The sequence below is a fragment of the Puma concolor genome, chromosome D2, assembly GCF_028749965.1.
Source record: "Puma concolor isolate L17-30 chromosome D2, mPumCon1.1.hap2, whole genome shotgun sequence".
Taxonomy (NCBI): domain Eukaryota; kingdom Metazoa; phylum Chordata; class Mammalia; order Carnivora; family Felidae; genus Puma; species Puma concolor.
In genome coordinates, this window is record NC_141677.1 from 52,296,067 (window position 1) to 52,323,938 (window position 27,872).

Consider the following 27,872-nt stretch of genomic DNA (forward strand, 5'->3'; position numbering starts at 1 on the left):
TCAGTCTTCAAATTTATCAGTCTTCAAAAGTTCATTTACGCGAGGTCCAAAAATGTGGAAACATCAAATGTGTGGGAATTACACCACCTTGTACACTTAGCAGATGGAAAACCGACCCATTTTAATTTTGCACCTCCCCTGTCGAACGTGTCTGGCTAAACCACTACTGGAGCTCACCGCTCGTCCCAGAGAGCCCTGCCATCTCGTGGCTGCAGATGTCGACCGCAAGACTAAGCAGCGTGCTGGGCACCACGCGTTCTGATTGGCAAAATGACGCTTTCTCCTAGGTCTTCTGGTCAGTTCTCCCTCTTCTCGGCAAGTCCATTTTAAACAACGGAATGGACTTCAGGAGGAGGGAAAAGGGTTTCTCACGAGTGTTTCAAAAGCGCTTCTAGCTCTTGGCAAAAAGGTCTGGTTCGTGGCGGGCGCTCAATAAACGTTGTAAGCGTGCATTTCGAAAGAATCACTTTCTACAGTATTTTCTAGGAGGAATGGTGGGAGTTGTGAACCCCTCCGGGGGGAACCAAACATTTTCATTCGGAAAGAGGCAAAGGATTGGAGCGAGGTTGCTGATTCGGACACACTAACTTTTGTTGGTACTTGAAGGCGAGGCAAGCGCCTTATAACCTTGAAGTGACTACTTAAGAGGAGGGAGGGGCGGACTGTGCAGGTCAACTACAATTCCCAGGATGCCAGAGGGGGCGGGCCCCGCGACTGCGCTAACGGGCGCGCGGCGCTCATGTGACTTCAGCATGGCGGTGTTCGCGGATTTGGACCTGAGAGCGGGTTCCGACTTGAAGGCGCTGCGCGGGCTGGTGGAGAACGCCGCTCACCGTGAGTCTCCCAGGCGCGGGCGGCGGTGCCTGCCCAGCCTCGCTGCCCCTCAGACCATCGGCCACAATCAGGAAGAGCCCGGGGCCTGTCCTCGTCCAGGTCTCCTGGGATCTCTGGGATGTCCCTGGAAGCTGATGCCCCCGCGGTGTTGCTCTGATCCCGGGCGCGGGAAACTCGAAGGCACTTGGGAGCTTTTATCCAGCCTAGCTCCTTCTCTCCTGCACATTGAGGAACACTGAGGCTCTGAGAGGATGGGAGATTTGTGTAGAGCCCCACGGCTGATGGATGGAAGAAGCCAGGGCTTCCGAGTTTATACATAATGCTTAGCTTGTACTTTTAGTATCACCTCCCGCCCCACCTTCCTGCCTCACGGCAGTATCGCAGCAATATGGGAAACGGGTGCACTGATGGGGAATGCTGTGGAGATTCAGAGAAGGGGGCAGGGACTTGAGGGGGACATTGTTGGAATACTGTTATTAAAAAGGGGAGGGTGGTGGGGTCGTACTAGGGAGGGAAGCAGCATGGCCAGAGTGTTAGAATGTTACTCATATTTGAATCCAAGGGAAGCAGAAGCCCTGAGAGAGAAGATCCTATTTTAATTATTGGAGTTAATCGTGACTGCTGCCTTCTTCCTTCCACTGTAAAGTGTGAGGATAGAGAGGTTTAAAAATAAAGAGGTTCTGCAGAGCCTGTCAAATACTGGATGCTCAATAACTATTTGAGAGGGGAAGGAAGGAAGGGAATTGGACCAAATCTGATGAGAGGGAGAACCACTCTTTTGGCATTAATAAGCATTATCTTTTATTTATTTTTTTTTAATTTTTTTTTCTACGTTTTTATTTATTTTTGGGACAGAGAGAGACAGAGCATGAACGGGGGAGGGGCAGAGAGAGAGGGAGACACAGAATCGGAAGCAGGCTCCAGGCTCCGAGCCATCAGCCCAGAGCCTGACGCGGGGCTCGAACTCCCGGACCGCGAGATCGTGACCTGGCTGAAGTCGGACGCTTAACCGACCGCGCCACCCAGGCGCCCCAATAAGCATTATCTTTTAATATTAGTATCCTGCCATCCCCATTGGTGTTTAAATAACTTGAAGATAGGAGTCATGATTTAGACGTATTTTTGGTTGTCTGAATGTCCATAACAGTGCCGCATTGAGGCTGATAAAAGCAGGCCCTGCCCTCACAGAGTTCCCAATCTATTGATGGTGGATACCTGGAAAGGGGAAGTGAGCAGTGGTGTGAGGGAGTTGTTATTCCATTTCTCCCTAGAAAAAGGGCCTCTGCAGGAAGTAGTAAGGGTAAAAAGCAAAAGAAATGAGCGAGAAAAAAGCTGTCATGCTAATAATACACCATAGAGGTCAAACAGAGCCCTGCCTCTGTGCCTGCACCTGCTCTAAAACATCTCTGCTTATTATCTTAATTTTCATGACAGCCGTGTAAGAGAAGTTCTGTTGTTAGCACCATTTGATAGTTGAGGAACCTGAAACTCGAGGTTGAGTAACTTGTAAGTGGTAATGCTTAGATTGGGAAGAAGGCAGTCTGAAGCCAGAGCTCACATGGTCCCTCTTGACCCCTAATCTTGACCTGAGTCAGGCCGAGCCTATGTGTACAGGAAAGAGGTTGTTACATTTAACAAGAATGTTCAGTTTTTCTTTTCAGTGGGCTATTCAGTTGTTGCCATCAATCATGTTGTTGAATTTAAGGAAAAGAAACAGGTAGGTAAAGAACATTTTCTGAAGTTAATAATAATCAGCTTTTACAATTGTTTTTGTTTATATTGGTAACATAGAAGCTACAGATGAGCATATTTCTTAAATGCAAGCTCTTTGGCACTATCTTATTTTGTATGTTAACAGTGGGGGAGATGCAGAGTTTTCTGTCAAGTACCAGGGCAGATGGAAGGATTCTTGAAGTTGAGTTGATGTTAATTAAGTAACTTGCAATAACTTTTAAAAGTATATTTTATTGACTGAATGGTAATCACAGTATTTAGTCCTTTTTATTTTACTGACTTGGACTCGTTACTAATTGATTTCCTTCTTAAACATGCTAGTAAATATGTATGTTTCTCTGTAGGCCAACAGCTGTACCTTATAGATTATTCCAGTCTAAAAACGATTTTTCATCCCTTTCATCCATTGATGTTCTCAGCTGCTTCTCTGCTTATCAGCTTTCTTCCTTTCAAAACAAAACAAAACAAAACAAAACAAAAAATATATTTAGTGTTTCTGGATGCCAGAAATGAACTTTTCTGAAAAGCCCTTGTAAGTTTTCCATTTTGCTTCATTCCATTCACATGTAAAATCTAGGGTAACTGTTTATCATTTGTTGTAGGAAATTGAAAAACCAATAGCTGTGTCTGAACTCTTTACAACTTTGCCAATTGTACAGGTGGGTATTTTGTTGCTTAAGAAGTATAATACCTATTCAGACATGCCCAGTTTTATGTAGGGTTCTCTAACCTGCTTTGCTCCTTCCTACCTGCCTTACTTTTCCATCAAGACTCAGCCCTTTCATGAAGGAATCAAGTCAATACTATCGAGTCAATACTTCCTTAATGGTCTTTTTTCCTGAAGTCCTATAACCTTTAAAGAATCTCATTGTGTAGTTTAACATATGTATGTCTTTATTTCACTTATTATATTATAAATTCCTTGAGAAGGAAGAATAGGTTTTACTGATCGTTCCTACCCTTTATTGCTAGTGCCTTTTATTTATTTATTTAAAAAAAAATTTTTTTTAACGTTTATTTATTTTTGAGGCAGAGAGAGACAGAGCATGAACGGGGGCGGGGCAGAGAGAGAGGGAGACACAGAATGGAAAGCAGGCTCCAGACTCTGAGCCATCAGCCCAGAGCCCGACGCGGGGCTCGAACTCACAGACCACGAGATCGTGACCTGAGCTGAAGTTGGACGCTCAACCGACTGAGCCACCCAGGCGCCCCTATTGCTAGTGCCTTTTAATGGCCATTTTTCAAAATGGAAAATCATTCATTTGTATTTTGAGCTTTTTTTGATAGAGTGTTTTTGATTATAGGGAAAATCAAGACCGATTAAAGTTTTAACTAGATTGACAATTATCGTTTCGGATCCGTCTCACTGCAATGTTTTGGTAAGTTAATTTTGCTTCTTTTTGACCCTGTAAGTTGTATTGGTTGAACAGTGTTGTAACAGTGTTTTCATCTCACCCCCTTCTGACATACCCTGCCCCCGGGCATGACACCTGCCTGTTCTCCCTGTCCTCAGAATCCACATAGCATAACAATCTCTTCTACTCTTGGCACATATATAGGGATACCATAATTAAAGAATCCTTTCACAACTGCTATTCGCTGAATTTACATGAATGAGACCTAAGGTGGGTGCTGGGGATATTGCTGTGAATAATACACAGTTATTGAACTTAGGAAGTATAGTTTAATGGGCAAGACAGGCACTAAACAAATAATTTAAAATGTGAGGAATATTTAAAAAAGGTGGAGGCAGTAAATAAAGGATGCTCTGGGAGTGTGTAATGGGGGAGCCAACCTAAGGAAGTTGATACTCCAACTGGGGCCAGAAGAACCAGTAAGTGTTACATAGTACTGAGCAGAAGAGAGAGTGTTCCTACACAGGATGGATTATGTACAGGTCCTGGATCCAAGGAAAACATGGTGTGTTCTGGGAAATGAAACAATACCAGTAGGGCTGAGCCTAGTGAGCTGGTTAACCTGAGATGAGGTTAGGGAGGTAGGTAAGGGTGAGCAGTTGGGTAAGCCCTTGAAGGTTTTAACTGAGGAAGTGAAATTATGATGTTTGCATTATTGGGAATGGATCAGAGGGGTTGAGTGGATTTGAGAGGTTTGGTGAGGTGGTGGGGGGGTGGGGATTGACAGAATTTTATGACTGATTGGATACAAAATGATGGGGTGGGGGGTGATTGACAGATTTGATGATTGGGTACAGAGTGATGGGGTGGGGGGTAATTGACAGGATTTGATGGTTGACTGGACAGAGTGATGGGGTGGGGGGTGGTTGACAGGATTTGATGGTTGATTGGATATAGAATAATGACTCCCCAGGCATGGCCTAAGCACCCTCCTAGGTAGATGGCGGTACCCTTTCCTGAGAAGGGATGTACAAAGAGCAGGTGTGAGGGCATCATGTTTGGAACATTATTGTGAAGGTCAAATGCGCAGTTGGAAAAAGGGGTGTAGCCTTCAGAAGAGTGGTCTGATTAAAGATACTGATTTGGAAGTGGTCACCCTGTAGAGAACAAATGAAGTGATGGCAATGGATGAGAATCCCTGGTCCAAGTGCAATGTATATAAAGAGAAGTTCTGGGACAGAGCCTGAGGAACTTCAGCATTTAGTGGTAGAGCAGAGGAGGAGGAGCTAGGATTGGAGACTGAGGAGGGACTGTAAGAAATAGGAAGACAGTGAGCAAAGTGAGGAAGGGTGAGCAGCATCAGTGGGCCCAAGCAGTCCAGCAGGAGAAGGGCTAAAACATGTCTTGGATTTATTGCCAAGGAACTCCTTGGTTGCCTTAGCAAAAACCATCTCCATGGAAATGGTAGGGATGTGAGGAAGTGCAGATGGCGTGTGATGCTGACTTTGCTTGAGAAACTGACTCCACAGGGGAACAGAAGGCACAGGGAAGTTTGGATGAGAACCTGCTGTCTGGGTTAGTCAGGTGGGAGAGGGAGGTACTCCTGCGAATGGGAAGGATCTCACGAAGGAGAGAGAAAGAGAGATCCCGGAGAAACTGAGTTTTATCGGGAGCTGGAACAGACTCCTTTGCCATAGAAAAGGAGTCATCAGGGAAAGGCTGGCCTCCTTTATAATGATTAGCGTTGCTAAAGAAATTGTGGAAAGTCAAACTTGGGGATTTTATGCAGCTGCAAGGCAGGGGTCTGGTTCTCTAGGCCCAGGTAGGTGTAAAGGAGCTGACTTTTGGTGGGTCACAAACACGTTCATTTTTTCTTGTTACCATAATATCCTGGTGGCCCCTTTTTGTCCCGTTTCCAATTGGGAGAGGCCAAGTAGAGGGCAAAAAATCCTAGATCTGGACTTTCCTAAGACCAGGAGCTCCCCTGTGTTAGCATGGGTTTTCCCAGCAGCTTTTCCTGTCTGCTTCAGCTTCTCTTCACCCCTCCTCTTTCGTCTTCTGATTTTTAGAGTGCCTTTTCTTTTTACAAAGTAAGAAGTAAACATTTTAAAGGTGCAAACAGGCAAAGAATAAATATCACATATTATCCCATCATTCAGAGACCGTTTGAGTATACAGTTGACCCTTGAACAACACTGAGGTTGGGGGCACCGACACCCCACCCCTACCCCACACAGTTAAAAATCCGTGTATGACTTTTGACTGATAACATAAACAGTTCACACACATTTGGTATGCTATATGTATTATACGCCATATTCTTACAGTAAAATAAGCCAGAGGAAAGAAAATGTTATCAAGAAAACACAAGAAAGAGAAAATGCATTTATAATTCTGTAGTATACTTATTGGAAAAAAAAAAAAAATCCATGTGTAAGTGGACCTGTGCAGTGCAAACCCGTGTTCAGGGGTCAGCTGCGTGGATTTCCAGCCTTTTCATATACACACACATACAGCTTAAGTTGGGGATTTTCGTTTTTTTTTTTTTTTTTTTTTTTAATTTTTTTTTCAACGTTTATTTATTTTTGGGACAGAGAGAGACAGAGCATGAACGGGGGAGGGGCAGAGAGAGGGAGACACAGAATCGGAAACAGGCTCCAGGTTCTGAGCCATCAGCCCAGAGCCTGACGCGGGGCTCGAACTCACGGACCGCGAGATCGTGACCTGGCTGAAGTCGGACGCTTAACCGACTGCGCCACCCAGGCGCCCCGGGATTTTCGTTTTTAAGCAGTAACTCTTTAACTGATATATTCCTCCCTTTTTTAAAAAAAAATTTTAAACGTTTATTTATTATTGAGAGACAGAGAGAGACAGAACATGAGCATGGGAGGGACAGAGAGAAGAGGAGACAGAATCTGAAGCAGGCTCCAGGCTGTCAGCACAGAGCCTGATGCAGGGCTCGAAATCACAAACTGCGAGATCATGACCTGAGCCGAAGTCGGACGCTTAACCGACTGAGCCGCCCAGGCACCCCAGTATTCTTCCCTTTCTGTCCTAGGACTGTCAGGTATATTCTTGCACATCTAGCATTTCAACTTCTAGTTAAGAGTATTCTCATTGTGAACCTGATGGTATCATACTTAGTACGTGTATTTCTTGTCTCACAAAAAAATGGTGAGTTCATCGAGAGCAGAGGTACACCTTAAATGATTTTGTATCCCTCGTGCCCCGCACACAGTAGATGCTCACCGTGTGGCAGGCTCCTCCACTCCCTTGTAGGAGCAAGAGCTATCCAATTTGATTCTTCTATCTCAAGCACAGTTTGGTACCCAGTCACAGTGTAACAATGTAGGAAGGAGAATAATTGGTGGGATCTAAAATCTCATGTGCTTAGGCAGTCTTTTCTGTCAGCATGCAAAACAAAGCAGAAATGGCATATAAGAAGTATTGCGTGATTGAAATGTAAGTGCAGCTAGGCCATGAGTCAGAATTCCATGTGTGTACTCGTCGTTATTGTACAATAACATTCTTTTTGTATTGCCAGAGAGCAACGTCTTCAAGGGTCCGGCTGTATGATATCGTTGCTGTTTTTCCAAAGACAGAAAAACTATTCCATGTAAGTAACAGTTAGTGAAAGAAAATAGGATTTGTTATTTTACGTAAGAAGTCTGATGTTGTGCTTTTGCAGGTGCCCTGTTTCACTCCGTCTGGAAACTTAAGATGTTTCATTTACACTTGGAATTCTGGAATTTCATGAGAGGGTGCTTAGGTGGCATGTGGTTTTTTGTTTTGTTTTATTCATCTTGCTGGATATTTTATAGGCTCAGATTGAAAGAGTCCCTCTGGGTTTTTTTCTGTTTCTTTTTCTCTGCTTCATTCACTTATTCGTTCATCCATTTGAAACTGCCCTTAGGTAAATATTGGTCCGTCTCTTTCTAGCTCAGAAATCACTTCAGTTTCTGCCCTCCATGCTGCTCACTGCTGTCTGTGAGGAGAGAAAGGTGCAAAGTTCTACTATGGCATAAAAGATCTCCTCTCTGTTGTTAGCTTTCTCCTTTGCATGTTCTGAGGTGTGGTCCATATGCCAGCACGATTAGTCAGCCTTTAGTCTTTGAAATCCTTCAGCATCAGCCATCTGCTCCTACTATTACCCTTCCTGTTCTGAGAGCCTTTATGAATTTAATTCCCTTTGTACTTTTAAAATTCAGAGACTGTTTGAGTATACAGTTGACCATTTGAGTATACAGTTGAGCTATTTCCATGACTTCTCAGGAGGAAAGGTTGTTAAACATGTCTGGTCATTTAGTCAAATTGAGACCAAATACATTGAGTATTTTAGTTTGTTTTGTTTTTCATTTTATTTTATTTTTTTTCCACACTGGGCATTTTAAGTGATTACAGGAAAGAAAAAAATCCAACTGTAATTTTTTTTTCCAGGAATATGTTTTACTGTGTGTAATAGGTACAGCAGAAAGTTCTGAATGTTGTCTTCATCTAGATGCAAGAAAATAGCCATCTACCAAACCTATATCCACCCAACGGATATTGTAGGGAAAAAAATGTACTGGTATTTGATGTTTTAATTTTATAGCATGGTTAATTTTTAAGCAGTCTGTTCTAAAATTATAGGAAGTTTTCCTTTAAGTTTATCCAGTAGATGGAGCTGTTGACTAGGGAGGCTGATGTGTGATTACATTTAGTTTTTAAGGCAACTATCAATTCTTAATTATTCATATTAATTCACACAAAATGAATTAGCACAAATGAATGAAACAGCACAAATTATCTTTGAATGCCTTTTTAAAAAAATTCTTGACGATTCCCTTCGTAAAATACCCAATTATAGTAATTCCCAAGAATTTTGTTTCAGGAAAAGATGAGTTGGATCAAGTGGTTCTGTTTTCAAGAGGCCCTTGTGGAATTTTTAAAAATCAGGAAAGTCAGATCTCTCACTACTCAGGATTCTGATCTAGTAGGTCTTGGGTTTGAGTATCTTTTTTTTCAGGTTCCACAGGAGACTCTCATTCAGTGTTGAAACCCTAAGGAGGAGGCATGGGTGCTTGGAGCTTCTTTAAATAGCAACTTAGTTTTGTTATTAAGTAACAGCAACTTAGTTATAACTAGACTGAAAGTTGGCTGTGTACCTCATTTTGTGTTGTCCATTTGTTTGTTGAACTGATTCTGAAGCACACAGTTTTCATTTCCATAGCCATTTACTGGTGATTGGAGAAACAAACAAAACACTTAAAAAAGACATACACTTATATATACTTCCAAAGACTTCTATGTATTATCTTTAACACAACAATCCCGGGAGTAAACTGGACAGGTATATTTTATTATCATCATTTTTTAGAAGATAAAATTGAGAGGCTAAATGATTTGCTGTTAATCTCAGGTAGTATGTGGTAAAGCCAGGACTTTAGGTTTTAGAGTACATTAAAATTTCATTTAGCCATTTTATCTTACTACAGTTGATCCTTGAACAACATGGACTTGAACTGCACAGGTCCACTTGTATGCAGTTTTTCAATAAATACATTGAATAAATGTACAATGTAATTCAATAAATACATTCAATAAATGTACAATGTAATTTCAATATATACATGGAATAAATGTATAAGTAAATGCATTTTCCTTATGATTTTCTTAATTTTTTTTTTTTTTTTTTTTTTTTGGTCTAGCTTTGCTATGAGAATAGTGTATCTAATACATAAAACATACGAACCTGTTAATCGGGCCTTGATGTAATCAGTAATGCTTCTAGTCAATAGTAGGCTATTCATAGTTAAGTTTTTAAAGAGTCAGAAGTGGGGGGTTGGCGCCCCTAACCCTCACATTCAAGGTTCAGCTATCCTTGTTCTTCTCAGATTATTCAAAAGTGTGACTTCAAAAGCATGAACACTTGCTTTATATGGTGGGTAGAACTGTCAGAAATACTCTGGGAGATGATTAAAGCTATAAATAACATGCAAGATATTTGGAATTGACTATACAGATATACTCAGAAAGTGACGTGGTGACAGTTTTTGAAATTGGAACATCTTCCTCTTCTCTGTCCAGATCTTACCCATTCATTAAGACAGAGTTGAAGTTAGCACTCTCCCTGTTTTCCACAGAAAATCAATTTAAAAAAGACATTTTTCTTTTAATCATAACGTAGGTGTGTCACGGTCTGGAATTGGGTCAGATGCAAGCAGTTTGTTCCTTAACAGGTTGTATTCTATAAGGGATTTTATTTGTTTGGTTTTTAAGTTGATTATCTAGAATTTAAACAAGCGTCCTTGTAGATGTAATGTTCTAAAACTGAGGTCTCTAAAATGAGTCATAAAAGCAAACACACACACATATGTTAACAATTAGTAGTTTAAAACCTAACCACCTTAAATAGCATTGTTTCCATGGGAAATAACATATGATTTTCCATTCTGAGTGTCTGGAAGATGTCTCATGGATAAACCCTCCCTCTCCATAGTTACCCCAGGGGATAAGGCAGAGATGAAAGATTGTGAGGGGAGTCCATTAGCCGAGGCTTCTTGGGATGGGAGATGGCAGTGGAATTTGGCAGACAGTGTTCTATAGAAGCTTCAGGAACTTTTGAGTTAGTTATTCCCATTTGAGATTTAAAGTCACTGGAGGAGAGGCGAGGAGAATTCAAGTTATTTAGTGCAGTGGTCGCCAAAGTGGTCTCCCTATCGATTTAAAAAGATACTGAACCTTCATCCCCAGTACGTGTATGTTTATTTTCATATAAATTGTTTGTATGTTCCATTATATCAGTGTGATTTACGAAAGAATATACACACACAAAACAGATTTTAAGAGAATGAATTAAAAGTAAATGGAAATAGAAGTTCTGTTTAGTTCTTCCTTCCAAAATCCGTGCCTTACCCTTTGAAGAGCTGTGTTGCAGAGTCTGCTCCCAACACCTGAGGCCCTTGAGGAGACAGAGTACCTTGTGAGGCAGTGCTTCTCCAGCTGTAGCCTGACTCCACCAGCTTCAGAATTGATAGGGGTGTTTGTAAGATGCAGGTTATTAGGCCCTACTTACTGACTTTATTACTGGGAGGAAGGCCTGGTAATCTCCATTTTAAATAAATGGAGTTTGTATATATATATTTACATACATACGTACATATATGTACACACACACACACACACTTTAGATTGAGAGGTACTGTTTATGGACATCTCTCTTTTCCCTGGGTAAGTCTGGCTCTCTCTTGCATGTTACTTATCATAAAGTACCACCATGTATTAAACTGACACCTGTGAAGGGGATTTGGGGAAGACTGAATCTCTACCCTCCTGTTTCCCTTGTTTCATAGAATCAAAGGTAAATGTATCTGGGGGTACGTGCAAACCCCTTAAATCCTTGTAGGAGTCCTTGGCCAAAAAAAAAAAAAGGTGAAGAACAGTTGATATGAATTCATACGCAACTTGCCAAAACCACCATAATAGAGTTCTTAATTGCAAATATTACTTGAACAAAATTTAGTCCATTTTAATGATTTGGAAAGTATTTCATTATAATGTGAAATTAGCTCTTATTTTATAGTTATCGAAATGTATCAATTAAACAGTTGTATTAATAGAAAAATAACAAAAGAATTCGGCTTGAGACATTTTACATTTGAGGTGTTAGATGGAGCAACTGAGCGTTTATTATAATACACGTATTTACACCAACACAAGAGATATTTTTGAATTAGCTGCTGTTACATAAGAGAGGGAAAAAGCAATACATAACTTAAAATGTAACCTAATTTAGCTTTATTGTGGGGAAGAATGCTTAACAGACTTTTAAAAAGTGAATCTGTTTTTAAATGAAAAATAATGATAATAAACTCAAACAATATAGAGCAGTGTGCAGTGAAAAGTACGCTTTCTTCCTACCTAAAATTCTCTGTCCCTTGTCTCCAGAGGCAACCGCTACTAACAGCTTTTGTGTATCTTAGAAATAGATATTTACTTACTCCTTCCTTCCACTCCCTCCTTCCCTTCTTAACACCATCCTTTTTTTTTTTTCATCTAACAGTGTATATGGTTCCATAATATCAATTAGAGATGTACCTTATTCTCTTGAAGGACTCAGCATATTCCATTGTTTACAGGGACTGTAATTTATTTAATATAGAGGGATATTTAGTTGTGTCTTTTGTGATTGATATTGCAGTGACTGTCCTTGCACTAATTAGTATTCTCGAGCATTTGTAGGGCAGATGGCTATAGAATATATTTCTAGAGGGTCTCTATAGGATATATTCCTACAGGTGAAATTGCTGATGTGTGTTTAAAATTTTGATACCTTTTGCTAAAATGCTTTTCAAGACCCCGTACTAATTTAAAGACCCAGCGAGTGCCTGTTTATTCATTCCCTTGTTAGCAATGGATTACTGAACTTTTTGATCTTTGCTATTCTGGTAGTTTGAAAATGGTGACCAGAAGCTGAACTTGTTTTGTCTTCTGTTCGGAGCTTTTCATCCATTCTTATCAAATTTTCAATGAGTCTTTTATGAGTTGGACAGCTGTAGCATTTGGGATGGGGCAGATTCTTTATAAGCCAAATGTTTCTGCCAAAACAGCATTACTTCCCAGGCTTACTAAGTTACTATGACTGTCTAAAGCCAACCAGTCTCTGATCACTGCTTGCTTCCTAAAGCCCTGCTGTGGGGGTAGGAATGACCAAAGTGGGAATTCTGAAGAAAAAAGGCAAGGTGTGACATTCCTGTCACTGGTAGAAGGCCAGGCCAGTCATATCGGGGACATTATTGCATGTTCTTTACCCCTCTTCCTTACCCTGTCCTTCCCCTCCGTGCATGTCCCTGATGTTGGTTTGCCAGCATAGCCATCCTGGCAGTTTGAATTTGTTCATCAAGCCTATATGCACCACACTGTCAGTAAGGCTTATTTTTAACACGGTATGAAATGGCCAGTTCTGTCACCGTAAATCAAGTCATGGTGAAGTCAGAGCCAGATCTGCATCTTCTAGCAGTGGTTTTGGCCTTATACTCATGCTCGTAACCTTTCCCCAGCTTTGTTTGCTTCCCTGATTTTCCATTTATCCTGTTTTCCTTATCTACTTGTTTTGTTTTGTTCTTGGTAAGCCATTTCTAAAGCCTTTTGGAAGTAAATGCTGACTATTGATCAGTAAATAAGAGCAAAAATTAGAACAAAGGAAAAGGAAACTAAAAGTTGAAAAATGGATTCAGTATCATTTGATTTGTAACAGCTCTGCTTGGACCATTTATGCAGACTATTTCTGTGAGAATTTGAACAGAATGCTGTTGGTAGGGCCATGTTAGTGTTCCTCCAGCCACTCAGTAGACTGATGGTAGCCACAGGCCTGGGGTAATTCCTGGCACAAAAATAAATCTGTGGAATAAATGGACCATGCCTATATTCCTTTGGCTTATTTTTTTTCCCCCTTGGATTTCAGAACAACTAATTGCTTCTTTTCTGGAACAATCTGAAGTTACTTTCCAGAAACTGAGCCTCTCTTAGCAACCCATCCTTATGTAGCAGACCATGAGTTAGAGGGTCTCTAGGCTCCGTCTGTTGAGATGGTCTGTGGACATATCACTGCTTCAGCTAGACTACAATTAGACCTTTCACCCAAACGTGAAGGAATGGCTAATCACTGACAGACACATTTCAACACAGAACCATTATGATGCCTCTGGAGTGAATCACGTCTATTTATATTCTTTTAAATCAAGTACAACCATATTTCTTAAGGTGAACCAGTTTTTCCTTTGGCTTTACCTATTTTTTTTCTTCTTGACAGGTTGCTTGTACACATTTAGATGTGGATTTAGTCTGCATAACTGTAACAGAGAAACTACCATTTTACTTCAAAAGACCCCCTATTAATGTGGTAAGTGTCATACTTTCCATTCCACATGTGAATCTGTACAAATTTGCACTAACAAACTGGAAAAGGGGCAAAAGGAACTAGTGTTCTTTAGAAGGAAAAAGCAAACGCGGTTTAGAAAAGAGGATTTTATTTTTGGAAGCTGACCAAAGGTAGAAAGGGAACTTAAAAACTATCCAGTAAATTATTGAGATGTTTTTAAAAGGCTTTAGAAACCCGAGTTCATGAAGGATATTTCTTAAAAGGATAGCCATGATGACAGACACTTAGGGCCTGAATGTGGAACATGAAGGGGACTGGGCAGTTGAGAACGAAGAGGTAGGGGGGAAAAAATACATCGAGGGTTCCTGAGGCACCAGTGAGCTAGGACGGGTAGGAACAGGAAGGAGCAGGGCACGGAAAGCACCATAGGCAAAGTCCAAGCACAGTGAAAATCTGCACTGATGCCTGCTGTTTCGCACAAAAGCCCCAGGGTTACTTTTATAATCACCTAAGAGGGCGGCCATGTGTGCAGGGAAGTTTGTTCCTTCCCCTGCGATAGAAGGTTTCTCATTCCCTTTCTACGTAGCTTCTCTTGTTTTTCCCTGCCGTTTATCTTCCGTCTGTCACACCTTCTTGTCCGTCTTCTCTCACCATAAAGGTGGCAGTAGCTCACATCAATAGCCGGCAGGTCAGCACGCTCTCAGCTGTTTGCCTGGGCAGCCAGATCCTGCGGGAGGCTTAGGACGTTATTTTAGAATTGCAGCCTCGAAACCTGTCTCCCATTCTCCAAAACTACTCTTGAAGGAGAAAAAGGGTTCAGCAGACAGTCCAGATGACATGCCCAGTCCTGTCAGAATTGGAAAATTAAAAATGTATGCACTTTTTCAAGATCGATAACTCCCCTATTCTTTTGTCTCTGTAGAATCACAACTTCGTTGGGTTTTGTTTTGCTGTCGCCGCTGCTAAGGAATTGGCTCAATGCCAAGAATAGGGGGAGACAGTGAGAGGAGAACATTGATCTATGTGGTGTGCAAAAATTGAATCCGTGTGGAAAAATTTCAGTTGGCTTATGTTCTACCCCTAAAAATATGCTACTAAAAAACTTGAAAAGTACTCAGAATTTTAAAGTCATATATGTAAAGGGGAAGCTATAAACCATGGCTTTTTTGATAAATAGAGAGTGCTACTGAACATACAGTATTTATTAAGCTCAAATCATTGTATCCCATGTTCTTACTGGTACTTATAGATAAATAAGTAGACCGTAAGAGAAAACCCCAAATCATCACATTTTAGAGCTGGAGATCTATATTGTTTAGCAGCTCGCTTATGAAGTGTGGTAGAATGAAGGCCAGCACGGAGAAGGTGTGCAGCCCTTCAGTCATGGGGTTGGCACTGGTCTGGTCGATACCCCGTCAGATGAGATCTCTGCTCTGCCCCAGCTACCTGTGGTAAAAGGCACAGACGAATACAGCACCCAAGGTGACGGCAGTCTTGTTGGCCTCATGTATTGTTCCTCTCCAGAGGTACCAGTCTCTAGAGGTTTGCCAAGGCTTTTTACCAACCTCAACCCGCCGGTCCAGTTTCTACGTAAACGGCACCCCCTAGAGTTAGGAGGTGCAGCCACTGGCAGTTGCTGTTCAGCTTGCAACTCGTTTACCTTTCTCTTCGTCTTCATGAACAAGGAAGGCCATTTTCCAGAGGCCTTGGCCTGAGTAAACCCACGTATGGTTTTACCAACCGTGTCCTTCGCTGGGAGGACGTAGTAGCATGTGGTGGATTCTAAGGCCAGGTCTGTGGTCTGGAAAGCAGTGCACCGCACACAGTTCCTCACGCCCCATGACAGTGGAAAGCTTCTCAGTGGCTGTTTTGGTAAAGGCTTTCAGTTTTTTGTTTTTTGTTTTTTAAGTTTATTTTGAGGGCACGTGTGCACAAGTGGGGGAGGGGCAGAGAGGGAGAGAGAAAATCCCAAGCAGACTCCACGTTTCCAGCTGAGAGTCCCAATGCAGGGCTCAAACTCATGAGCTGTGAGATCACGACCTGAACCGAAATCAAGAGTCGGACGCTCAACCAGCTGAGCCACCCGGGCGCCCCTCACTTCGTTTCTTTGGAATGTGCCCTACTGTTCAACCCTGATTGTGAGCCTCTAGAGAGAACCACCTGTGGGTTGGGCCTTTTTGAAATTACCCTAATATCTTGCCTATGCTGGATACTTCCTAAAATTTGTCAGTGGAATGAATATATGTCTAATTTAGCTTCCTAAGGTGCAGCTCGTGTAACATGGATAAATCCTGCTCATCATTAGTCTTGAGCAGGTTGTCAGTATGTGGCAGGAAGCAGAGGCCAGGAGGGAAGTGGGGCACTGGGGCAGCACGAGGAGGATGGCACTGGGGACAGTGGCACTAGGACAGTCCACTGTCCGGTTCCATCTGTAAGTTCAGGAAAACTGATGGATATTTTTGGCTTAATTCCCACATACTTCAATTTAAGAATTCTGAAAAGTAAAAATTTGACAAGTGAGAGGGATGTGCAGTATTTAACATAGTGTCTGCTTTTTTAAAAAATCTGGTGTGAACATTTTACATATGTTGTTTAATAAAAACTAGATGATGGAGTGGAAGGAAAGGCTGTGCAAGATTATTTTTAGTCTTCATCTAGTGTAGGAGTAGGCTGTGGTGTGAATTGGTCAGGAGGCAGAAAAGTCCCTATTAATTTATTCACCACCCATTTTTCATTTGAAAGAGGAAACTGGAAACATATAATAAGGTAGCTAGCTTATTGTTCAGGGGGAATGAGAGTTGTATGGATGTGTATGTGTTATTTGTATCTCATAATAGCTATTCTAGATATGGAGCAATGTGTTTACATCAAAATATGGAAATAATATTCACCACGAAAGTATGGAACATGTAGTATGTGGGTAACCGTTAAGTCTTAAGTCTTAATCCTTGCATGCTTCTTTGGACTTGAGAGTAAACTTGTCTTTGGCCATGAGAAGTTGATAGGTTGGCTTTATAAGGATCACTCTATGGGGCACAGGTCTTAATTTGGATAGGATTTGTACTCTTCTCTTTGTGGTGGTGAAAAGCATTAAGATATTTTATTCACTAGTCCTTTACCTAGAGGCTTTAAGCCGTGGGACAGTTATCAGCTCAAAAGGCTGGGATGATGGGAGGATGCGAATTTTCTGTTATAGGAAGAGTAAGTTCTGAGGATCTAATGTACTTGGGTGACTACAGTTCATAGGAATGGCGTTGTGTACTTGAAAGTTGTTGAGAGTAAATCTCAAGCATTCTCACCAAAAAAAAAGTATTGACTACGTTAATTGTCAGGTGAGGGCTGTACAAATTATGTGGATCTTGGTAACCATTCCACAATGTATATGTGTACCAAATTATTGCATCGTACACTTTAAACATGTACGATTATATTTGTCAGTTATTCCTCAATAAAGACAGAAGAAGAAGGCGGTTGGGATTATGAAGGAGGGGTTAGAGCAGCACACCAGAGCACTCCATTTGTACAACTTACAGCTCACAACCCCTCAGTTGTCTTCACCACGTGCTTAGGGCACCATGATATCAATTATGTGATTTCCTCTAAAATCTACAAACCTCTTCTGGAGCCTGGGTAACTTGTATGGGAACCACAACTTTACCATGTGATAGTTGGATTTCAAAAAAATTGAATTCCGCTCCTCTTCTTGGACAATCAGATGACTTGTAATTAACTTATGGTGTAAGCGCACTCACCTGCTCTAGCCCAGTAGCTGCTGGGTGGGTAGATGTTGGTGACCTCTGTTATGCAGATAAGGAATTGAGACTCGGGTAGTTTGTGGCTCTTCTCTCAAAAGTTGACTTGGGAATTGTATTCAGCTCTGATTCTAAATCTATCATTTCCCACTGGGAAATGCTATTTAAAATTACTTTCCAGCAGAGCTCTTTGTTAAGCATAGAATAATTTCATAGTTCAAAATGTGATCTTTAGGAATTCAGGTTTTTGAGAAGAATTTTTTTTAAGCAGTACATACTTTTACCCTCGCTTTGATTTTTTTTTTTTTTCTATGTTATTGGCATTCAACAATGACTTCCAGTCTATGGAGTTATTTCGGTGCTTGTATGTGTTCTGCTCTCTGATGTTTTCCTCTCAGCACTTCCTTTAACTGTGATACATTTCTCTCTTCGTGGTCCCATTAGTCCCCACTGAGAAATGTCCAGTAAATAGTGTCTCAAGCGGTGAAGTTGTTCCAGGAATCATGCCATATATTCTTGAGCTGGGTGAGAGTGCTCTGTAAACTTTCTTTTTCATCACACATATTATGAACCTAAGTGTGTTGAGTGCTTTATCGATCCAATGCTTCCACCAGTGCTAGCAAACGTGCCGGTCTCAAAAATTTTTGTGTGGCATAAAAACCAGAAAGAAAATTAGAAGACCAATGACAGACTGGCCTTAGATCAGAGACAAAAGGCTAATCTCTCTAATATATAAAGAGCTCCTAGAAGAGAAGCTAAGAAAGCCAGATGAACAATCCCTTTTCGAAAATGGATTAAGAAAATGAAAAAGACATTTCACAGGAAAGGAAATACAGATGGCTCTCCAACACGAAAGGTACTTAAATTCATCAGAATAGGAAAAACTCACATTAAAATCACCTAACTGGCACAAACCCAGAGGTCTGATGATACGCTGTGTCATAAGGTTGAGGCAAAGCAGGCATTCTCAGCATTGCTTCGAAAAGTGTAAATTGGAACGATCGCTATTGGGAAGTGGGTAATTTGGCGACAACCATCAAAATCCCAAATGCTTTACGTTCTGACCTTGTGTCTTAGTTTCCGGGGCTGCCATAACAAAGTACCATAAACTGGGTGGCTTAAAACAACAGAAACTCATTGTCTCACGCTTCTAGAGGCTAGAGGTCTGAAATCAAGATGCCATCAGGATCATGCTCCCTCTGAAACCTGTAGGGGAATCCTTTTCTCCCTCTTCCTGGCTTCCGGGGCTTGCTGGTAATCTCTGGCAGTCCTTGGCTTGCAGCTGCGTTACTGCAGTCTCCGCCTTTGTCCTCAGTGTGTTCTCCCTATGGTCATCGTTTTGTAAGGACACCAGTCATCCAGTAGACGCCAGTGACCTCATCTTCAATAATTACATCTGCAACAACGCTGTTTCCAAATAAGGTCACATTCTGAGGTACGGAAGGCCAGGACTTCAACATACCTTTTATGGTATGTTGTCAACCCATAATACCCAGCAATCCACTTTAGTGTTTATTCTACAAGTATATTGAAACAACCCAACATCTGTCAGTAGAGGCTTGTTTAATTACATGCCATACCTCTAAAATGAAATACTATGCAGCTGTAAAGCAGTGCAGAAGTTATGAGCTGACCTGGAAAACCCTTTGAGTCAGAACAAGAATGTGGTAGGCTACCTTCTGAGTAAGAGGAAAGATTACATATATTCATATTTGCTCATATTTATTTGTATGAATACACTCTGGAAGAAGACACAGAAATTAATAGAAATTATGGGAGGTGGGGATGGGGCAGATGGGAACAGAGGTACAAGTAAGACTTTATATTGTCTTCTTTCTTTTTTTTTTTTTTTAATGTTTATTTATTTTTGAAAGAGAGAGCATGAGCAGGGGAGGGGCAGAGAGAGAGGGAGACAGAGTTTCTGAAGTGGGCTCTGCGCCGATGGCAGAGAGCCCGATGTGGGGCTCAAACTCATGAACCATGAAATCATGGCCTGAGCCCAAGTTGGACACTTAACCAACTGAGCCACCCAGGCGCCCCTTTATACTGCTTTCTTATGTTCCTTTCATTTGTGAATTATATGAACAAATTACCTGTCTTAAATAAATGACACGCCAAAAGGGTGTTGAATCCTTTTGAATTCAATTAAGAATTTTTATGAAATTAACAGAGAATCCGTATATTGTCCTAGTAATCAACTGCCTGTTTTCTTCCTGTCATCTTAAGCTTTGCTTAGTTCTTGGAATTTTACCACCAGTATTTCTCGATTTGAGTATCACACACCTGCCCTTGGTTTGTAGTGTCATTATGACTGTTATTTTTCATTAGTAAAGAAATCTAATCATCTGCCTATTCCAGAACCTTGGTCAGAGATATGAACAAAAGCCAATCAGGCAGGCAATGTCATTCTTCATAAAAGAGGCTGTTAGGAACAATCATTTGATGAGCGGAAGGCAATTTACATTAGAATGGTCTTAGAAGCAGGCCCAGGTAATGAGTCTGTATTTTATCTATCTAAAAATTTAAAATACGGTAGTATTATGAAGGAAATATTCACAGCCTTGAATAGCACACTATGTATGATTTCTATATCAGACTTTTAGCTATTTAAAAGTGAACTTGAAATAAACAAAAAAAAATAAAAAATAAAAGCAAACTTGATTAATGTACTAAGAGCAAAGGCAATTTTTTTCTTAGAAACTAATTAAGCTGATAATTGTCACTTTTCTTCCTCCCATCCCCAAAAAGAGGAGTTTTTAATTTTGATCTTATCCCCAGTGGGAGCTAAAATTTTAGATACAGTTAGGAATACTTTATGACCTGATCACCCAGTTGTGTGTATCGCCCACATCTTTTTATTTCCCCTCTTCTCTACTCAACTGCGTTGTGTTTTAGTTCAGCAAACAGAAGGATGAAGAAAAAATGTCAGCTTCTTTGGCTAACTAGTAGTTCTGGTAAAAGAAGTAGCCAACGGGATAGTTGAAAGTATGACTAAAGGAAGTGTTTTGGTTTCTCTGTTGAATAATTAGCCAAGTTCACCCTGTTTCCTTTTAATATGAATAATCCTTGGTGAGCAGCATTATCACATAACCTCTTTTCTGTAAGCTACTGTGTACTCAGAATATACATATATTAAACACTTTTTATATAAAAGACAGTTACATGTTTTACACAGTACCATGACACCAGCTCTCAAAGAAGTGTACGAGACAGGCAGGAGGAGTGAGGTGTATATTTAACTATGGCACAAAGACTATCATAACAGACATCATTCCTGGAAATAAACAACACAGGCCCAAGGATTAGGAGTGGGAAAAAGTTGTCAGAAAAGGGGAGAGGGGAAGGTTGCAGTATGGAAAAGAGCATGTAAATTTTAACTAATATCAGATATGTAAGGAAATCTAAAATAAAATCTCAGAGCCTTAAGGCAGGAGGCCAAGTTAAGTGAAGAGAAGATTGGGGGATGGGAGAAAGGCAGTGTCTGTTCAGGGAGAGAAAGTTGGAGCCTGAATTAAATCAAGGTGGGCTCCCAGTTCTGGAAGAAGACAGGTTTTTCCATTCCCTGTGGACACTCGGGAGTAGACCTCCAGCGGCCATAGCCCACCACCCCCAACTCATCCTCTGGGTGATAGAAATTCATTTGCCAGACACACAGGCTTGGACCGTACTGCCTGGTTTGTGCCTGCTGTCGTTCCTTTGTTCATTCAGAACACCGCTGCAACCGAGTGACTTTGCCATTGCCCGTGGTAGCATCCTTCAGATGCTTCCCACTGCTGTGTCCTGTCCCCAGTCCTAACGACCTGCACAGTTGGCCCTTCCCATCCTCCTTAGCCTCCACTCCCGCCATAGGGGCCCCCTCACTCTGTCTTCCCCAGCCCACAGCCTCCTCCCAGTGCTCCCATACTCCCTCCAACCCAGAGCCTCTCCATGTGCTCCTCCCTCTGAAAATGCTCCTTTCTCTACTGTTGCCTCAATTCCTTCCTCACCGGCTCCTGAATTTCTCTTTGATCGCACTTCTCAGAGTTGGAAGTTTTGTGCTGTTGTGTAATTATTTGATAGTCCCCTTACTAAACTATAAGCTCGGAAAAGGGAGGAGCCATGTTAGCTTTTGCTCACCATTTCCACACGTGGTTGGCTTAACACATATCTGTTGTGAATGGATGAAGATAACTGACTTGCTCCTCAGAAAAGATAAACAGTGTAGTGGTGGATTTCAATTGTTCCCACTCCTTCCAGGCTGTTTTCTTACCTGTGGATGCCTATCTATTGAGAATGCCTTAAGTTGGAAAGAAGTTTTCTTTTCCTTGCGTGGGAGGCCAAGCTTGTCTGGTGATCTGGGCGAAATCGTCAAGAGCCCAGGTTTCTTCCATCTTTTTTTTTTTTTTTTTTTTTTTAATTTTTAAACATTTATTTATTTTTGAGACAGAGAGAGACAGAGCACGAGCGGGGGAGGGTCAGAGAGAGAGGGAGACACAGAATCTGAAACAGGCTCCAGGCTCTGAGCTGTCAGCACAGAGCCCGACGCGGGGCTTGAACTCACAGACCGCGAGATCATGACCTGAGCCGAAGTCGGCCGCTCAACCGACTGAGCCACCCAGGTGCCCCTTCTTCTGTCTTTTTTGTTGGGCATCCATGAGCCCAGCCAAAACTCAGGGACTCTATTAGTAAATAAAGAAAAAGGAGAGAACCAAAAAAAAAAAAAAAAAAAGTAGGGGAGAACAGATACTGGGGGCAGTTAGCAGTCTGTGCCACAAGGCCTGATAAAGGTATCATAAGGGTTAAATATATATGCAGAAGACTCTTAGCACAGTGCCTGGCACTTCCTTCACACTACTTCCTTCATTCAGCGTATGTAATAATTGACTTACCTGAGATGTCTTCCCATCCCTGTTCTTGGAGCTTTTTTTCAGCTCTTCATTTCTTTGTCTCTTCATTAATGGGTCAAATTACTTTTTTTTGGTTTTATTATATTTGCAAATAGTTTATTTACCCTAAGTATAGGGAGCATGTCTCCATTTTCCTTTTAATAGTTCATGGAGGAATGGCCCATCTGCTACCTGCCCTGGGACTTTGCTCTCCGTAGCCTCCCCATGATTCCTGTTAATATAAAGTCAGCTTTTCCACAGCCAAGATGAACTGTTGATCAAACAGAGCCACATACCTACCTTCTCCTGTGGATGGTGCCATCCGGGCATAAATCTGCCTTTGTTTAAGGCTGTACCTTGACATGCAGGAGGTGGGCGGTGGGGTTGAGGAGGAAGATGAGGGAGAATCTTAGTGAAAATAAAGTAGGGCAGTGTGTTTTTATCCAGGACGGTTTATTTTCTTTATTTCCTGTGAAGGCAATTGACCGAGGTGTGGGCTTTGAACTTGTCTACAGCCCTGCCATCAAAGATTCCACAATGAGAAGGTACACAATTTCCAATGCCCTCAATTTGATGCAGGTCTGCAAAGGAAAGGTATGGTTCCATAATTTTTGGATGTTTTTTCAAATCTAGCGGTTAATTACTATTAATACACTAGAATTGTTTAACGAATTCCTTTTCCCTAAAGCACAAAATTCTTGAGGCCCAGAAACAAATTCTCTCATCTCACTGAGCCCTGAAAATTTTAAGGGAAAGAAAAATATCGAAGGAAAATAACATGAGGTGGGGTGGTGAGATGTGTTGAAACCCTTTATCTTCCAATAAGGAATTTGCAGTTTACCTACTGTGAAAAGAATGGTCTAGTTTGTCATCAGTGAGTTCAATTAAGATTATATGACCTTTTCAACTAGTTTTTTAAACAAATTAATCTTTTCTAAGATCTGGTGGGAAGGCTTATTCTATTTCTTGTTATATATAGGCTGCTGTTAATGATAAGCTCTTTTATTCTTTGACTTTGATTTTTTACCTTATCTTTAAAAGCGGTTGGTATTTGTAGAGCCTTAAAATGTTATAAAGTGATTACTGGTTACTTGTATTAGAAGATTTCAATTTTTTTTTTTTGGTTTACATTTATCTAAGATTAATAATATTGGTCACTTTCTGTCCTGTAGAATGTAATTCTGTCTAGTGCTGCGGAAAGGGTAAGTCTGCTTTTGAGTACTTTGTTTTCACTTTTCAAGTTACAAATCTGGAGGAAAATTTAAAATAGTCGTGTAATGAATCTTTATTGTGTATTTTCATGTTGAACTGCATTTGCTCATTGTAATTGCTGAAGAGTAAAATGTATCCCCATTCATTTTGGGCTACAATTTTTGTTTATATGAAATTTTGTTTTTGTGCTATTCTAAAATGCTTTCAAGAGTCTTTTAGAAACTTTTAGCAACTTAAGAAAACCATCAAAATTATAAGAACTGAAATTTATGCAATTGATTTCTGTATTTTTGGATGCTTAAGCATCCTGTTAATTTACTGCAGGTAAAATCATTGAAATGTTATGAATAACTTCTCTCCTATTTTTTTTTTCATTTTATTTTAGCCTTTAGAAATAAGAGGCCCATACGATGTGGCGAACTTGTATCCTTTTCTGAATTAGAAGTTGTTGAAATGTTCTTTTAGGAAATTTGGAATTTGATGTGCTATTGCGGTTTAGCAAGATTTTTTTTAACCTTTTACCATAAGGTTACCAATTAATAGCTTCAAAAGCAAGTTACATCAGGCCAGAGAGAACCTCATCCTTTTGTTTTCTGGGTCAAGGGTGAAGTAGAAAAAGGGGAATGAGGGACTCTTGAAGCTTAGAGCGGGTCTCCTTGCGGATGCCTGTTCCGTTCAGGCTGAGAGCTGCTGTAGAATGAGAGTCTCTTGGCGTGAGCAGGTTGGGCTGGCCTTGGCAGTTCTGTTTCTGTTCATCTCCTGTCTTTGGCTGATGTTGGGTTGAAAGCTTTAATGGCCCCACCAGAGGGTTGCTGTTCGGGCTGTCTGAGAGTGATGCCAGGGCTGCCGTGTCCACCAACTGCCGAGCAGCGCTTCTACACGGAGGTGAGCAGGTTCTTCCAATAAAGACACCAAATGGGCATTTTAGGAGCCAGTCTTTGTTATCAGACAGCGGAGCCATATTTGCTTTTACCGTCCTGCTCTGCAGAGTTCCTTCAGGGTCGCCTTCGCTCAGCTTGTTTTAACTATACCTGTCAACGCTTTTTGCCGTTCATTTTGGGCTTTGCTCTGTGTAGTCTGTGGAATGAATATAGCCTGTGTTACAGAAATAAGGACGGAATGTGTTTTTCCAGCTCTGTGTGTGTGTATCCCTGTCTACAGTTCGATAGGCTTCTAGTTTCCTTTTCTCCCCCGCCTTCTCTCCAGAGGGGCATGCTTCCCTGCTGAAAATCACTGTTTTAGAGAACTGAAACATGAAAAATTGATGTTAAGCCATTTATTAGGAACACAAAACAGCGGATGCATTTTCGAAACCCAACCAACAAACCCAAATAGTCATTTTTCACACGTATTACAACTCGTGATTCTTTTTCTCACGTGTTGTTTACATGCTCACCTATGTGCTCACTATATATACTCTTTACTCACATTTCATTTACCTATATCTACCTCCTCACCTTAATGTCCCTACTTGAAGCCACGGAACCTCCTATTCATCAGATGATAAAAATTAAACCACAAGTATTTGATATGCCAAGACTTTGGAGAATGAAAATGAGGTTTTATTAAAAGAAAAAAATGTACACTTTGATCTGCTGTCCTATCTTCATTTCGTGATTTTTAGCATTAGTAGTAGTGGTCACGAGCCAGTTTACTTGATATCACCTAGATGAATTTTAAACTTCAGAAATAGGTTGCTACATGTAGATGAGGTTATGTGGCATATGAATAGGTGAGTTACTGAGGCCCGTGTTGTTGTGTCTAGATTTTAATGATCTCATCTCCACTTGGGAGAACTGGGTACTGTATTGCCTTACCACGAATTAGATGATTTTCCTTCAGTTTTCAACATTTTTAGTTTGAGATTGTTATATGGCCTAGACTCCATCACATTAGCTCTGGGAATGGCCACATTAATTAGGACTTCATCAAGATTTGCTTGAAATTAGGGAACAGTTGGTTCATGGTTTGGTTATTCTGCCATTATTTTTGTCTGTTTTAAATGAACATAAGGAATCCTTGAGATTTTGGATAACAATTGGTTTTCCAAAATAGATTAAACAAGAAAGGGAAACTGATAAGAACATATAATGGGAAAAATATGAAGTTCTGCCTTTGACTTTAAAAAACTCAACTATTCAACATGGGTCATACATAAAGCTCGGCTTTTCTAGAAGCTAAACTAAAGGAAGCCCTATGGACTTCAAGGTAGCAGTCATCTTCACCCTAGTGTGACAGTCCCAGTGTATGCCCGCTGTCCCTGCAGAATTATCAACACATCTAGAGGAGACAGTATGGTTACCCAGGTTTTAGTTGACATTGAGATGAGTATTAGATTGTGGTGTGGTGGGTTCCTAAGATTGCTAATTCGGCTTCAGATTACACTAGAAGAAATAAAGGAATCTGAAGCAAGAGGATTCAAAGTCTCATTACCCTCTGCATAGATGAGGTCCCAGCTGATGTGTAGCATCCTGAGCACCACATGTCAGAAGGGCAGCAGTACACGGGAGCACTTCTAGAAGATGGTCAGTAGGTTCTGAAAGGGCTTGGAAACCTCATAAGAGAAAGTGTTAAAAGCAGTGCTGGAATGCATTCCTGGAAAACAGAAGACTTAGCACACGTAGTAGCTGCCACTCAACACTGGAAGGCTTGTTATGGGGAATCAGAATGAGGTGGGTCCTGTGGGCTTCCAGAAACCAGTGAAGAGCAATTCTAAGGAGGTTATAGAGAAGGGACAGGGGAAGTTGGCATTTTAATGACCTTGACAGAAGTTCTATCCCTTTTATAAACTAAAATGCTTTAAATAACTGGCAAAGATCTAGTAGACCTGGTAAATTAATCCTGGTAAATGAGAAAGTAATGCTTGCGTAACTCTTTAGAATTAACTTTACTTTTATTACTTCAAACAAGAAATAATTCTTAACTAAATTTATGTTCATGAAGTTACTCTGATTCCGCCTTCTTTGGTGCTAATGGATCTCTCTCCTCCCTAGTCCTTCCTTATTTCATAAGGATTAAATTTGGATCTGTGTTTTCATGGCATGGTAGTTCTTCACAAGCTCCCCCTCCTGCCCTGTTTCCCCCTAATTTTTTTCACACTCCTCCTTCACACCAGCTTATTGCCTCTTAAACATACTAGGCCCTTCCTACTTCTCTCTCCATACTTTTGCAAAGGAATCCTCTCCTCTCTCTCTCTCTCTCTCTCTCTCTCTCTCTTTCTTTTGTATTCCTAGTGTTACTTCTGTTACAATACTTTCCTGATTCATCCAGGCAGATGCAGCTTCTTCTGGGTGCCTCCATTTCTATTACGTTTGCCCCTAATGTGCTTATCTCAGTGTACGGTAGGAAGAAACACTAGGTAGGTATCTCTGCCTGGCCCAGTAGTGTATTCTGAGCCGAAATTGGGTAGATTTAAGTCGAACTCTGCTGCCAGCCTGACCTAACATCTCATAATTCCCATTCTTTTCTGTTGTCACTAATATACAAGAGATCGATAAACACGTGAGCTTGATTTTCTTCATTCACTCGACAAGTATTTATTGAACACCTGTTAGATAACAGGCATTGCTGGGAGCTTGACCGTACAATACGATTGATTCTTCAGAGGTACATTGATGACCTAGTGAGGGACCCAGATATGGTACGTGCTGTCAAATGAAGTGAGCACACATAATCACCATGGGAGCGATTCAGTTGACTGTTGACCTTGCTGTCTTGATTCATTTTTCTACCACGCATAAAGCGTCTGCCGCGCCAAGGTCTGTGACTTGGGTCCTGGCTACAGAAGATGCCATGGATGCACCGTTAAGGAGAACCTGCCCTGCAGTTTTACCCTTGAGTAATCCCTTCAAAGGGAATTAGATGTAAATAATATACTGATGTTTATCTACCTTGGGGGGAGAAGGTAGTAATGGTGAATGGCATCAGAATCCATAGCCATTCATTCTGGTTTTATCATTTACAGATACTGTAAGGCAAAGTCACAGGGTGTGAAACTTGTTAAACCACCTCTTTTTCACTCATGTCTTAACTTTAAACACTATGGTTTGCCTGTTTGTTTTATAGAAACTAGAAAAACTGCTTTTGGAATTATTTCCACAGTGAAGAAACCTCGGCCATCAGAAGCAGATGATGATTCTCTTCCAGCTTGCAAGAAAGCCAAGTGTGAGGGCTGAAAAGAATCCCCAGTCCTTGTCAGCGCTCCCTTCCTCCATTTGGTAGTCCGTCCACCACAATGGAAATAAAAGCTTTGTATGCTTTA

General features: G+C 41.1%; 1 protein-coding gene across 1 annotated transcript; it reads left to right on the forward strand.

Annotated features, from left to right (window-relative positions):
* Positions 1-705: 705 nt before the first annotated feature.
* Positions 706-27,872, forward strand: RPP30 (ribonuclease P/MRP subunit p30). Its single transcript, XM_025918115.2, has 11 exons — positions 706-834; positions 2,496-2,551; positions 3,171-3,227; positions 3,873-3,947; positions 7,468-7,539; positions 13,714-13,803; positions 22,877-22,993; positions 23,572-23,601; positions 23,997-24,034; positions 24,417-24,496; positions 27,677-27,872. The coding sequence occupies exons 1-11, from the start codon at positions 753-755 to the stop codon at positions 27,784-27,786; spliced, it is 807 nt and encodes a 268-aa protein (XP_025773900.1). The 5' UTR covers positions 706-752; the 3' UTR covers positions 27,787-27,872.